This window comes from Vipera ursinii (genome assembly GCF_947247035.1).
Source record: "Vipera ursinii genome assembly, chromosome: 2".
Classification (NCBI taxonomy): domain Eukaryota; kingdom Metazoa; phylum Chordata; class Lepidosauria; order Squamata; family Viperidae; genus Vipera; species Vipera ursinii.
Window position 1 is genome coordinate 247,883,039 of NC_139513.1, and position 14,584 is coordinate 247,897,622.

At 35.9% G+C, this 14,584-nt stretch overlaps 1 protein-coding gene across 2 annotated transcripts in view; it reads left to right on the forward strand.

Annotated features, from left to right (window-relative positions):
- Positions 1-11,579, forward strand: part of EFNA5 (ephrin A5) — a gene marked incomplete at both ends in the record, with an annotated part of 185,184 nt that extends 173,605 nt beyond the window's left edge. Inside the window, 3 exons of one of the 2 annotated variants that reach the window (XM_083351614.1) lie at positions 7,945-8,010; positions 8,417-8,497; positions 11,458-11,579. In XM_083351614.1, coding sequence (XP_083207740.1) covers positions 7,945-8,010; positions 8,417-8,497; positions 11,458-11,579 — 269 coding nt within the window. The remainder of the gene's footprint in view (positions 1-7,944; positions 8,011-8,416; positions 8,498-11,457) is intronic. The other variant, XM_083351615.1, reaches the window with a different exon arrangement.
- Between the last annotated feature and the right edge of the window lie 3,005 nt (positions 11,580-14,584).

The following is a 14,584-nucleotide window of genomic DNA, read 5'->3' on the forward strand; positions in this document are numbered from 1 at the left end:
AAATTCCATTCATATTCAAGGTGGACTGTGTATAGAGACATATATTGGAGTAACCATGACAGTACAAAACATTTAAAGGCGGAAATCTAAACTATGTATTGGGATGAACACTACCCTCAAAGTATTAAGACAGCCATGCGCATCAGAAGAGTCAGCCACCTTCATGCACAAACAGCCACAATCCACTGAGATTCCCAGTGGAATGAAGCAGTTGTACCCGCATGTATGGAAAGTCATCAAAGCAGACACATCAAGCCCTCTAAACTACCTGTCTTTGAAGAGGGATACTTCATTCAAACCAAGATGCTTTGTGAAGTGCTCCTTTGCACAGTTCTAACTTAACAATATGTAATATGCTTACAACTATACAGAAATTAAGTCTTCATAGACTTTAGATAGATTGTTAGATGGGCTTACTTTCCTATATTCAGTGTAATATTTGCATAGGAAAAGTTCTTCATATTTGGGCTGAAATGTTGGACTCCAGGAGTTCTTACCCGCTTGCATCGGCCTGAGGCAGAGTAAAAAAAAAAAAGAGTCCAGAGGGCCCAAGCAATCCTATTTGTTTTTGTAAGATGTAGGGTCCTTGTCACTTTACATTTCAGTTGTCCTCCTGATAACATAGGACAATTTGAAATATGCCATACACAGTGTTTTTGAATTTGATGGCAGGCATTTAAAATTTATTTTCATTTCCATGAGAGCATTATACAATATGTTAGAGTAGAAATGTGATGAAATAAAATTTCCTATAAAAGTTAGAGTTTGGATCCATTAATTAAAATATATAATAAGCAAGACATTGTGGCAAAGCTCATAAAATTTCTCCAGCAATAATGTAATTGTACCTTTTGTAGTTGGTGTCGTCGTGTTCTTTGCTTTAAGATGTTCTAATCTCCTGCTTTGTTGGTAACTTAACCTATTTATAAATTAAATGGAGAGAGTGAAATCAAATGTTGCCAGCAAGTTGAGTAATTTGCTACAGTAGTTTAGCAAAGGAATTTATCATAGAATTTGTAGGGATAAACCACATACCAAAAATAAGCACATAATAAATATGCAAGACTAAGTTTCTTACAAGCAATTAGATTTAATCACAATTGACACTGAATCCTTGCCTTGAAAATGGAGCCATAGATTTCTAAAGGATGGCATTACTTTGTATGTAAAAAGCCTGGTCCAAGTTACAGATTTTATAATATATATAACTATATAATTTAAAAATATGTTTTGTCAGCAGGTTTTTATTTGTTTTTCGGCACATCATATACATGAAAACTTCCTTTCAGTTCATTAAACTTCAGCAGTCTCTTAGTAGCATTTATGTCAATAGTAAATTCTTTCAATTTCCATTGTGAGAAGAATGTTAATGTGTAAACTGCACTTACCTGTCTAATCTACATATGTTTGTGTTGTAGAATAAATCACATCAAGTCCTATAGGAGAAAGGCTTGACTCTGCTAATAGGCTAACTTTCCCTCTCTCTTTTTTCTTTGACTCCTACAAATTGAGAAATATTGCCTTTGGCAAACATAATGGGAAACTGCATTTTTAATGCTTCCACACAAGCTCATTTTTTTCACTAAGAATGAAGCAGATGGCTGTTCTTAAAAATGAAACTTCCCAATCTCTACAGCTGACACACAATATTAGAATTTTGGTGCTTCTGGCAATTAGAATTTAGAACTGAGAATTATATAAGGTTATGTGGATCTTGGATTTAACTAATAAATATCATATTCTGCTGAAAATGGTTAAAGGCAAATCTCTGCTATTAATAATTTTTCACACACTTCAAAGGGCTTGTCCATATAACTTTGTTAGAAACACTATCTGCACTTGAAATTTCTGATTTGTCTGTATGGGGCTGCTTCAGCTTCCTTCTTGTCCACAGGTAGTCCTTGGGTTATTATGGTGATTGAGATAGGAATTTTCTTTACTAAGCAATGTGGTCATAAAACACGATGCCTAATAACAGCAATCTCAGCAGGTCTGGTTGCTGTCATAAACCCAGGACTGCGTAGGTTGTTAAATGAGAAAAGGTGATAGTCCCAGGCAAGCAGACTGCAAGTGAAAGATGCAGACAGGTTGGGGGGAGGGGGAGAGAGTGCAGTGGTCAAATGCTCTGTAGTGCAGGTGGGATGGAGTGCTTCAGTTAGGTGCTGTGGAACATGGTCAAGTGGGCAAAAACGTGGCAGGAGAAACTTCTGTCTTCCTGCCAGCTTTTCCATGGATTTTACTTGTAGGAACCCAGCAGAAGAATAAAGGTAAGACCAAACATGACAGAAAACACTAGCAATCCTTGTTTAGTGACTGCAATTGGGATTGGCAATTCAGTCATTAAGTAGGGGGTTGCTAAGTGAAACCACAACTGATCTTCAGTTTTCCTTTGCTTTTCAGATCTGAGAAGGTTGTAAATGCAAAATCTGGTTGCAAAGTTAGTTTCTCATCACTGTCATAACCGAACAATCACTAAACAAGGAGTGCCTGTATTACAACCAGCCTTAGAATTGATAGGATGTTGAAGTGCTGAATAGCTTCTGCCTTTTATTAACAGTATATGTACTAGCTGTCAAGAAAAACACAGCAAGCACTTAGCAGAATAGTAATAAAACCCTTGAAGAATATATACAGATATTGAATTTGTCTATGCAGGTAGCCGTCAATTTACGATCATAACTGAACCCATCACATGTTCGGACCTGATTTTTTTTTAACATTTTTTGCAGTAGTCATTAAACATATGCCACAGTCATTAAGTTAATCCATTTTCCCCAATGAGCTTTATTTGCCAAAAACCAAAAGTAAACACCCAAAACTGGCAAAAATAAATATATTGCGAATTGTGGTCAGGTGACCATGGAATGCTGCAAGGATGAGCCTGTTGCCAAGTGTCCAAAATGCTACTGTGGGGGAGGCAGCTGCTGTAACTTCACATGGTCATTAAGTAACCAGTCATAAGTCAAGGACTACTTGTACCTACAAAAATCAGAATCATGCAAGACATGGTTTTCTCAATGATACTCTATGGAAATGAAAGTTGGATATAAATAAGCAGGATTGATGCTTTTTAACTTTGGTTGAAGAAAGCTCCTAAGAATTCTATGGATAGCCAAAAAAAGAAACCATCAAATAGTTCAACAAACAAATCAACCATTAGATTTGGTTACAGTGACGATGGCTGCACTGTTAGATTATCTGAAGGACCAAGTTGAAGAGGAATGATCTTGGAGAAAATGTGCTCATTAAGAATCAACATTGATAGTTGGCACACAATCAGTCAATGAATATATTAAGAATGTAAGAGTAAAATATACAGTGATTGGAAGAGATGAAATAAGACAATCATTTCTGATTTGGTGTTCAAGTTAATTTCTAAGGATATTCAGTTGGGAATCTGAAGAGTCCTTGGTGCTCTCTGAGCTTGGTTATTTTCTTGCAGACATTTCATTACCCAAACTAGGTAACATCATCAACTAGCACTTACAATGTTACCTAGTTTGGGTAGTGAAACATCTGCAAAAAAGCAACCAACCTCAGAGAGGATCAAGGGCCCCACATTTTAATCCTGGGCTACAAATATTCTCCTTTATTAGTTGGGAATCTATCAACCATTTTAAGCAATGTTAAAGGGATGTTTATATGAAGATTCTTTTGAACTAGTTTTAGTCTTTTGAGCTATTTGAATAGTATTTAGTCACAAGATAATTTCACTATTTGGGTTGACTATATGTAATAATCATCACATTTTTAAAAACTTTTTCTGTGGTTGTTAAAGTTACAATTGTATTTGGAGTTTTCCATTGTAAGAAAAATATGAAAGCAAGTTTATTGCCTTGGTATATAATAGAACATCATATATTGCTTTGCAAAAGCACAACTTACAATGTATAAATATAAAAATGGACATCCTGCCTTTGAATATGCTTTTATGCTTTTTTGTGTCATTTGTAAAGGCAATTAAAAGATAGGGTGGCATAGAAACAATCACACATTTTTGTCATTTAAGGTAACAAGGAACTTTCTTCTGTACCTGTACCCCTGTTGTTAGGTAGATAACATGATATTTCTATTTTATTAAGCCACCTAATCTGTCTTGAATAAGATTTGTATATTCATCATAGACCTCTGGAAGGTGGCCAGTTTCCTGCATGCCTCCACAGAGTGCAATACTTTGCCCTGTAACACATTCTTTACAATAAATGTCAGTAAAGGCTTCCCCCATATTTGATTTATTGAGAGCACACAGGGAAGCCAGCTGTTAGCACTTCTTAAGTATTTGTCTTTGAATATGAATTAGAGCTGAGTAACACCATTGTGCAATTTTGTTTATGATTAAAAGAGGCAGACTTCTTATGCCTCTTAATCTTTTTTGTCTTGGATTTTTTCCCTCTTAACCTAATATTTTGTCATTTTGAAAGCAAATATCTTTACATCAATGCTCAGAAGAGTTCATGAATCTATTTATATCTATATGCTTTCAAATTAGGATCATTTTGGGAAAAATCTGAAATGCAGCATTGCACCATGAACAATTGTTTTATAAAACAGCATATCGTTGCTTTTTTAAAGCAAGTTATCCTTTAAATTCCTGTAAGCTCTACCTACCTTGAAATTTAGTATCTGTTGACTGGCTGTATACACAAACCATTGATTATCAACCTTAAGTTCATGTTCATCTAATAAGAACTTTCAGAACTATTTATCAACATATTTGTTCAGTCTTCATGGGACTGTCTCTCCAATTTTCACTAAGTCAAGTATATCATGTACTGTTGCCTTCTTGGTGGCATCATCATAACATTTATTATTTTTGAAGAATTCTCTGTTACTTTCTTGAATTTATATCATAATCAGCAAAAATGATCTTAATTTAGCATTGTGTTATCTCTGTATTTCAGATATACTCTTAAATCTCCAACCTTTGGTAATCTATTATCTGAATGCCATAGAATCATAATTCATTTAGCTATGCTGCATAGGTTCGGTGAAATAAATAAAACTATAAATATCAACAAACCATTAATAATATATCACATATATTAATTTATGAGCAAACAAAATCAGATATTAACAGAAATAATTATTTGTAGTATTCAAAAGCATTTTTTAAAAAATAAATAATAATTGGATATCAGGTTAAATAAAGGCTTCCAAGTTAAATAGCGTATGAATAGTCCCTTATAAAATGTTCAAACTTCTGAACTATTATAGCAATGTCTCTTTACCAGGACATTTAGTGATAAAATCTGTCCACTATCTTTACTCCTGGGACTATATGATAATTGAATCATATTTTCCCTACTCTAATTCCCCGTATCATAATAAAGGATTGAAGAATGTGTCTGCTGATTGAAAAGAAAAGTCCTGTTCTACCTCAATATTGTCAGGAATAATTTATTTCTCATGGTTTTCCTCCATGTATATGTATATAATATATACACATTTTACATTGTTATGATTGATTATGTGTTGTCAAGCCAGTATTGACTCTTAGCAATCACATAGATAGATACATTTGTTTATGTTAATATATTACTTGGACACAAGTTCTTACAATAATGGCCCAAACCATCAAATGCTTTTGCTGAAAAAAAGAAAGAAAGTTAACTTTGCTTATGTGAATAAATCACAATCTCTTGGAATGTCCAAGTCAGACAGACAGCTTGCTTAGAATCTTTATTCCAGATTAGTTCAGTTATGTATAGAGAGTTATGTCCAGGGAGTTTATAAGAGAGCATTTAGCATATAATTCTAGATAGTACAGATTTATAATTTTCAGTTATTTGTTAATGAGGGTAGATAAATAATATAAACTCAGACTTGTACAAGAGTAGATCTATGACTGCTTGGTTTAAAGAATCAGCACCTAGAAGTAGTCCTTGACGTATGACCACAATTGAGCTCAAAATTTCTGTTGCTGAAACATTTGTTAAGTGAGTTTAACCTCATTTTATGACTTCTCTTGCCACAATTGTTAAGTGAATCACTGCAGTTAAGTTAGTAACACAGTTATTAAGTGAATCTGGTTTTACCCATTGACTTTGCTTCTCAGAAGATTATAAAAGGGGACACTGCAACCATTATGAATATGACTCAGTTACCAAGCATCTGAATTTTGTTCATGTGACCATGGGAATGCTGCAACGACCATAAGTGTGAAAAATGCTCATAAGTCACATTTTTCACTGCCGTTGTAACTTTGAATAGTCACTAAATGGACTGTTGTAAGTCAAGGACTACCTGTTTTCGATGCTGTATTGATACATTAAAAGCCAAAGTGAACAAGATTAGAGCCAAAAGCGTAGAGTGCAAAAGAAATACCCCTATTTGAAGCATTAAAACAGCCATGTCCTTTGGAAGACTCATATGGCTGCTTTAAACCTAGTGATTTTTATGAATATATACATACATAGATAATTGTTTTGTCTGATCCAATAGTGAAGAAAAGTAGTTATGCATGGAAAAAAAACAAAGCCTTTGAAGCAGCCATACAAGCCTTCCAAAGGAAGTTGCTTCAAGCAGATGTACTTTGTTCATCCTAACCCAGTTTTCAAAACAAATATTCTTCATAGCTGCAGAAAATTTGAAACATTTGTAAAAAAAATCATTTCTCACATGCATGTAAGTCACTTAAACTCCTAATAGACAAAAGACAAAATGTCTATGGCAGACATGTCAAACACAAGGCCCAGGGGCCAGATCCGGCCCGCGAAGTGGTTTCATGCGGCCCGCGAAGCCATCCTGGAAACAGTGAGGGAACGGCCCCCACTGCCTTGGCCCTGGCCCAGAGACCCTCCTTCTGCCAGAGACCCTCAGATCTGTGCCACTCCTGCCCAGGCCCCCATAGGCACCCTTGATGCGAACGATGTAGAGCTGGCCACGCCCACCCAGTAGGCCATACACAGTCTAACCACGCCCACCCAGTAGGCCACGCCCACCCAGTAGGCCACACCCACCCAGGCCATACCCACCTAGCCCTCTGAGGGCAATGCTGACGCGGCCCTCAATGAAATTGAGTTTGACACCCCTGGTCTATGGAGATTCTCAGACATCCGGTCATGATTGTCCCAAAGAAACTTTTTCAGAACTGAACTGAAGAAGCTTCTTGGATGAGAAGCGAAAAGTCTTCAAGGAAAAACAAAGTCCAGTTGCCTTTTGAAAAAGCGTCTTTGGGTCCTATTAGGCTAATTTCTTTTTAAAGCTGCAATGGAAGCTCCACATAAAACCTTGTTTTATTTTCTGAAACAAAATGCAACTTATTATATACACATATGCGTCATGAATGTATTTTGATTCAGGCCATGTAGAGATCTATTCTGTAATTCCACTATTGTATTCAAATTGACATTTTCTCTAGACCCATTCACGATACAAGTTCTTTGATGAAGCATATTATGGTTCAAATTATGAAGCATAATACCGGTAAAGTAGATGTGAGGAACCTATTTCTATCTAGTTTTTGTGTTTTAACTGAAGCAGGAATAAATCCAATAAAATTTTCCCAGGACTATTAGCCAACATAACCAAAAGTAAAGGATCATTAGAGATACAGTTCAGCAACATAATGGAGACCATATCGCTATCATCTTCTGGTTAAAGTAAACAATTTGTGAATTTTGGGCTCTCAAGGAAAGACCACCAATTTAGCCTTCTTTGTTATTTATGTACATTGATGCTAAGGGATAGAAAATTTGGCATATCAGTGCTGTTGTTTTAACCCCATGTTTTGGGAGGAAAGCAAAATAAAATGAATAAAATAAAGTAATTATATATAAAAATACAGAACACTGGATAGTTTAAAATTTTTGTTTGATATTTGAACATCCCCAATATTATGTAGATGGTGTTGTGATTACTTACTGAAGTAAAAGAAGAATGTTGGATGTTGTCCTTTAAGATGGAGAATAACTATGCTCTCCAATCTCCTGTTTTCTTTTTCAGCATCTGCAATCCCTGATAATGGAAGGAGAGCCTGTTTAAAGCTGAAAGTGTATGTACGGCCTGCAAGTAAGTGCCGTATGCCTTGCTTTAGAGGGTGGCTTTATAGTGCATGCTTCGGTTTAGTAAACAGCGGTATAAACTTCTTTTAACTTTTAAAATCCTATGTGGTATCTCTTCTTTTCAGCATCATTTCTTTTTGTTTTTGCCATATCTTTTAATCATTTTCCACAAAGCAGTTTTCTTATTTGTTTTTCATATGCATCAGTTGCTAACTTGTTGTTTCTTAAATGGTGGTACAAAAAGAAAACTACTGTGGTGTTTCAAAGCAGGCCACAGTTAAGATATAAATATATGCCTATAATAGAAATAGAAATCAGACACGAAGACAGCAGCAAAAAAGGAAAAAAGAAAAATGGGGATTTTAAGGGTGTCTTACTAACTTATTTGGCTGTTATCTCTATTTTCGTTATAGACAACTGTATGAAAACTATAGGTGTTCATGATCGTGTTTTCGATGTTAACGACAAAGTAGAAAATTCATTAGAACCAGCAGGTTAGTATGCTTAGAGACTCTCTTTTAACAAATGCCTCTGTCTTTCTGCAGCTTTCGCGTCTCTTTCTTTCTTTCTCTTTGCATGGTTTGCATGGTAAAAATGATTCTGCTTTTACTCATTTCTTGCAGCGCTAATATTGCTTATGGTGTATCTAATTTGCTAATGCTAGAATTGTCTTGTAAGATGTTGAGAAAAAGTATGCTTTTTCCATGACAATCTGCTTATTCAAACATAGCACCTCATTTAAAAACATAACAGTTCTTATCCCATTCCCACCTCATTTTTTGGTGTTTCCATTCAAGAGATGAATATTTAAGTAAAAAAATGTGATGTATACCTATAGACACACACACACACACACACACACACACACACACACACACACATATACACTACTCAAAAAAATAAAGGGAACACAAGATAAGACATCCTACTATTAAATACAGTACATTGTGTTGTTTAAGTGTTCCCTTTATTTTTTTGAGCAATATATATATATATATAAAGGTTCCCCCGCACATGCGTGCTAGTCGTTTCCAACTCTAGGAGCCGGTGCTCATCTCCATTTCAAAGCCAAAGAGCCAGCGCTTGTCTGAGGACGTCTCCGTGGTCATGTGGCCGGCATGACTAGACACCAAAGGTGCACGGAACGCTGTTACCTTCCCACCGGAGTGGTCCCTATTTTTCTACTTGCATTTTTACGTGCTTTCGAACTGCTAGGTTGGCAGAAGCTGGGACGAGTAACAGGCACTCACTCTGTTATGCAGCACTCGGGATTCGACCCGCCAAACTGCCGACCTTCTGATCAACAAGCTCAGCGTCCTAACCCACTGAGCCACCGCGTCCCTTATATACATATATACACATATACACATATACGTATACATATACATATGCATATGCATATACATATATATATATTGTCCATGAGAATTTAAATGCATTTTATCTAGTTGCTACCCTGCCCCAATCTATAGATGAATTTTGGACATAATTTTACAATGTCCTAGAGGAAAATATATGCACTGTATTTTGCAGTAAATGGGTAAAATAAAATTGATTTCAGGTTTAAAAGATGGACAACTGGATATGATAATATTCTTGGTACATTTATGTTAATAGTGTACTGTAGATACTGGGGAGAAAACTTAAGAAATATTCAATTTCTTGATTTTTGAGTGTCCTGTTCTAGAGCTACCTGAGACCTACAGAGGAAGTCAAACAAGGTTAAGGCAGAGGTTCTCAGATGAAGGAAGCTGAAGGGACAGCAGGGCAAACAAAGTCCCTCTGATGAAGAGAAAAGCTGACAAGGAGTGAATACAAGGCACAGACCCTCTGGCAAAGAGAGACGTCAGAAAGTCAGAACCTAAGATAATTCCCCAAAGGAGCAGGAGGAAGTTTTCAAAGGAATACCCTAAAGCTTGTTATAGTCGTTGTCATTGTCCCACTCTACTAATTTGTACTGCATTCCTATCCTCTAAATTTAGCAGAATCAAACTTCTACAGAGACGTGGATATAGAAGTTACTGAGTAAAGCAAGTTTATGTCCTTTGGTTGTTAGGGCGCTTAATGCAAAATAAATGTGCTTCTCCTAATGAAAGAGCCATAGCCTTACTTTCATTTTACATATTGAAAGATGTACGTTCAGGGAATTGTAATGCTCATATTCCTAAAAGAGACATTCCTGTTACCTAAACTGAATGTTTCCAACATCAAATTAAATGTATTATAAGTTGTGCATGTTTTTAGGGTTAGATATTGTTTAATGTTATGATTTTTATATTATAAACAGCAATGAAACTTTTAGAAATAATTATGACAATTTAGATGCAATTGCTCATAAACATAGAAATTAATTTCATTTAGGATAGGGAACCCAGCAACTGTACAATTAAATTCACTGTCTCTGGATAGTTTTAAATCTTAATCAAAGTCTCTCATAGTTAACATTTAAATTTTCTAGGTAAGTATTTTCCTACTTAGATGCCATGGAAAACAAAATTTATACAGAAAAAGACCATTTGGGATATTTGGTGTTACTTCCAATCATTTTTTCCTTTTCGAAGAGAGAGAAAGACTCTTTAGCACTATTTAGAAATGTCAAAAAGCAGAGTAAGTCATTCTGCATAATTTCTGCTTGTGGCCATCTCTCAATATCTTTATGGTGTGATTTTTATTTTTATTTATTTATTTTAATTCCATTTATATCCCGCCCTTCTCCGAAGACTCAGGGCGGCTTACAAGCTTAGCAGTAGCCTTCATTCTATGTATATGCCTGCTTATTAGGGCTTTCACACACACCCCAAGCGGCATTGTTACAAAGTCAGCTTAATTGCCCCCAACAATCTGGGTCATCATTTTACCTACCTCGGAAGGATGGAATGCTGAGTCAACCTTGAGCCTGCTTTCTCAAATGATGTATCATCTGTTTAAATATGGTATCATTTCAGAGCTTCTGTTGTTGTCTACTGATAGGAAGCTACAGCAGCTTTTGAGATTTGTGCTTAATTGCTTTCATTTCCCATTTTTCAAACAAAATCATGATATTCTAAATTTTAAGGAAACAATATGCATTGATATAATTTTTCTCTTCAGCAAGATCTCTGATCAAGTCAGTCTTCCTTACAACCCTCTTATCTTTGTTTAAAATTTTATGTAGCCAGATTTTACAAGCAAAAACTTTGGAATCATTTTGGAACTGGTAAATTATCACTTGGACATTCACTGATTTTTTGCATGCTAACTACATAAGACAAATACAAATCTAAAACTAATTCAGAGAACAATGTCCAACGTTTCAATGGGTGTTCCCTTTTGGTTTCATTTTTTTAATTGGAACACATGGTATTTAACCAAGGAACTATTAAAAAGTTTTACAATAATATGTTTTAAAATATATTTATTTTTTTCTTTATCTTTGGAGGAAAAAATTACAAATGTGTGCTTTCTGTTTGAACAGATGATACTGTACATGAATCGGCTGAACCATCTCGTGGTGAGAATGCAGCTCAGACCTTAAGGATATCCAGTCAGCCTTTCACAACTCTACTGTTCCTTCTAGCAATGCTTTTGACGTTATAGCACATATTCTAGCAAGCTGCCACAGTCAACTTCAGGATCCTGGAACATCAAAGATCCACTTAACTGCTCATCCCAGCAACGGGACTTTGTATTGGTTTGCAGATGTTGGTTTGTTCTCCTTCCCCAGTCTTCTCCCTTTCTCTCCTCTGCAACCTGAACTTTGAGCAGAAATTGAAGAGGAATAACTAAACCTCTTCCTACTCCCAAGCTTTCCCTGGCTTTCCTTGATCCCTTCTAAAATAAATGGACTCCAAATGAAAATGCCAAATTTCAATATTGACACTAGTGATTCTTACTTTCTTCTGCAGCCTCTCTTAAGATACTGCCTAGTTAATTCACTGGGCCATCTGTTTATGGAGAAGGAAGAATAATAGGAGATGCAGTTAGTCGAAGAATAAGGAAGTTATTTGAAAAAAAACCAAGAGAAGATTTTTTTTTACTGTTTTCAATAAAATATTTATTTCTCCTTGTTCAGCACTGTAAGACGATCATGCAATGCACTGTGTCACCATGTCAGGACTGGAGGGAAGATATTAAGAATAGATATATCTCAGTGATCAGGCTTCTCAAAGGAAAGAGATATTATTTGTATGCAACTGCCTTGAAAGGTCCTTGACTGTAGAAGTTATGCTCCATAACATAAGCTCTGTCATTAGGGGAGAATAAAAATGACTACCGACATGCAAGGTCAGATTTAGGAAACTATGTTGGAGTGATAGTGCCTGTTATTGCTCTAGGTGGATATAGTGCACACCAGATTACTTTTCTTTTGACTCAGATACCGTGGTGCTACAACAATTTTTGTTCAAATGCAAAAAGGCATTTCTGTACTTCTAAAATATTTTTTTCTGTGTGAATAAAGTGACCTTTCCCAAGGCTGACTTAGTAGCCAAGTAGCCTTGGATCCAGCTCTGGGTGGTGATATATATACTATGTTGATAATAGCTCAGGGTGGAGTAAACCTGGTGAGTGATACAGAACCCCCAGTGTCGTGATAATTCTGCCTCCTTGAAAGTTTGGCAACTCTTGGAGTAAAATGCTGCTGGAGAGGAACCAGGACATTTGTCATAGAGGGTGGAGGGGAGTTCTGCATGGAAAGAACAGAGTACAAGAAGATTGTTTTGAACTGTAGAGTGAAAGTTGAGGCATTGATCTCATCTCCCTCTTCCTTTCCAACACAGTTGAAAAGTAGTGTAAATGTCTTCATTGACAGGAGATAAATTAGACAGACTCCCAAAGACTTTTAACTATTTTGTTGCTTTTAAAAATCCACTAGAGTAGAAAATACATTATCTAGATATACCTTATGCTGAAAATAACTATATATGCTTGTCCTATTTAAAGATGATAAAATGTGGTAATTTGTGACAAGATTATGGGGTGCTGATTGGTTGAAATTGGGTGAATCCTTAGGCAGCTGTGATATAGCCTCATAAAACATTTACCAGGAAATGCCTTCTTTATAGTATTCCATTAACTTAGGCAGACCAAATTTAGATTTACTAAATAAGAGAGATCATGAAAATTACTTAGGAAATTTAGTTTTCTCTCAAAATTAGTGAGAACAAAACTTTACAAAAATGTGGTTAGGGTTCACTGAATTTTCACAAGATAGCAAAAAAAGAAGAAGAAAGAATTTAATACTAAACCATAATGCAAATGGACAGAATTTTGTAAATGCCTCTTTGTATTATGAAAAGAAAGCATTTTTCTAAAACTTTTTTGCAGAATTTCAGGATTCAAAAATAGCATGAATGAAATGGTAAATGTAAGGCGCCCTGGGCTGTATTTGAAAGCACAGAGATATAGCACACAAATAAAAAAAAGTTTCATAATCAACCCTGAGGAATGGCACTGTTTTCCTCAGAGTACAATCAATCAATCTCCTCTCTTCAATATGTATTTTGGGTGCATATGTAGGAAGGGATGACCTTGAAAATAGTGATCAAGGCAAAGACAATGTTGCACATGAATTAAGATCCTACAAGTGTAACCTACCAATTGCAAATATGAGTTGCACTGTTCGTTGTCCTAACAATGGCTATAGCTGTTTTTTCATCATTTATCTACAAATAATAAAACGCTGGACTCACTTGCCTCAATAGCACGCTTTCTAAACCACAGATTGTCACCACAGTGAATTCAAACTTTTGCTTTGCCACGGCGCCACTGCTAATCTAATGAATAAAAGCAACACTGTAATTACAGTTCAGATGCTAATTGCTACATTGCCTCAAATGCAGATCTTCTCGGCAGTAGGTTCACAGGACCTTCGGATATTTGATGGCATCAGGCAATCTTATTAAGCAAGAAATGGCCATGTTCACAGGACATAGTGAGACATAAGACTTGATTAGTATAAATACTTCTGAACACTGAAGATACTAAACCATCCATTTGTATGTTCCATCTGAAAGCAAATCATGACTCCTTATCAAAGAAATTAGCCATAAGCAAGCCATAGCTATGTTCTATGGTATGTGCAGGCCATGAATTGTATCTCCTTGGAACTGATATTTAACAAGGTTTGCTGCTCATGCAGGAGCACTGATGCTAACCAAGCCTTATGGTGCATTCATGCAAATGTGGCCAGTGCCTGAAAATGTTTTAATCTCTCCCACCTGTGTGTGTGTGTGTGTGTGTGTGTGTGTGTGTGTGTGTGTGTGTGTGTGTGCTGTCCTGGCGTCTTCAAAAAGATGTCAGTATGTACGTTTATTATAGCCCCTGTTCTCAAGCATGGAATATGAGATACAACATTTGATCCCCTCAATTCAGACAGTCTGCCCTGTGTCATCCAGTCCAAGTTTGCTAAGGGCTTTGAATAGGGTAGCAGGGAAATAAGGATTGATCTGTGTGATGGATACTGTGTATCCTTTAATAGACAACAAGGTAACATTTTGTGTTAGTTTAGAAATATTGTTTTGTACTGTACTTTCTCAGCTGGCGAAGGAAAGACAAGTTAAGACAAAAAAAATGCTATGTTCTTTAAATTCTGTATTATTAGC